This window comes from Octopus bimaculoides, chromosome 30 (genome assembly GCF_001194135.2).
Source record: "Octopus bimaculoides isolate UCB-OBI-ISO-001 chromosome 30, ASM119413v2, whole genome shotgun sequence".
In the NCBI taxonomy this organism is placed as follows: Eukaryota; Metazoa; Mollusca; class Cephalopoda; order Octopoda; family Octopodidae; genus Octopus; species Octopus bimaculoides.
The window spans coordinates 2,393,158-2,394,191 of NC_069010.1; the positions used below are offsets into that span (position 1 = coordinate 2,393,158).

Sequence of the window (1,034 nt, forward strand, 5' to 3'; positions counted from 1 at the left end):
AACCCTGCTGTACTCTTCCACCACAACTTTCTCTCACTCTTACTTCCTGTTTCTGTGGTGCCTGTAATTCAAAGGGTCAGCCTTGTCACACTGTGTCACGCTGAATATCCCCGAGAACTACGTTAAGGGTACACGTGTCTGTGGAGTGCTCAGCCACTTGCACGTTAATTTCACAAGCAGGCTGTTCTGTTGATCGGATCAACTGGAACCCTCGACGTCGTAAGCGACGGAGTGCCAACAATATAGATACATACACACACACACATATATATACATACACACATATATACATGCATACGCACACACACTCAACAGACTTCCCCAAAATATTTGTCTACTAAATTCACTCCCAAGGCATCACTTGCCTCATGGCTATAGAAGAATACACTTGTCCAAAGTACAGTGGGACTAGACCCAAAACTACATGGTTTCAAAGCGAGCTTTTTTTTAGAGAGAACTTTGTCAGTGAGCAGTTCCAGAGCTGAATGTAGGTTAAAAACCTGTGGTCTATTCACTCCCAATTTGCATACACATACACACATGCACACACACACCTGTTTTTTCTACATGGATATTTATTTGCTTGCATCTGTTGTTGTTCTTTCAGTTCACTGCTGGGATTATCGACGTTTTGTTGTGAAGAATTCCAACAGTGTAACCTTACAAGATGAGTTTGATTTCACAACTACTAAAATCTGCAACAATTTTTCCAACTACTCTTCTTGGCACTACCGGAGCAAACTCCTGCCTCTGCTCCTCCCAGACCCTCGTCAGCCAGCTGGCACCAAAGAAGAGGCCATTCTTGAAGGTAATATTAACCCTTTAGCATTCAGATTAATCTAACAAATGTAATGCTTATTGATTTACATTATTTTGAAGTCATCATGCACCATCACATGATTTCGAGATTTCGATGATGTGACTGTTTATTTTTAGGATGACATTGTAGGATAGGTGTGAGAGGCCAGATCTGGCTGATTTGAAGATAAAACAGGTAGAATATTTTGGCTGGATATGGCCGGTTTGAATGCTAA

At 41.5% G+C, this 1,034-nt stretch overlaps 1 protein-coding gene across 1 annotated transcript in view; it reads left to right on the forward strand.

Moving 5' to 3' along the window:
• LOC106879943 (geranylgeranyl transferase type-2 subunit alpha) overlaps positions 1-1,034 on the forward strand; it is a 34,004-nt gene that overhangs the window by 12,458 nt on the left and 20,512 nt on the right. The window contains exon 5 of the mRNA XM_052978141.1: positions 608-808. Within this exon, the coding sequence (XP_052834101.1) occupies positions 608-808 (201 nt within the window). The remainder of the gene's footprint in view (positions 1-607; positions 809-1,034) is intronic.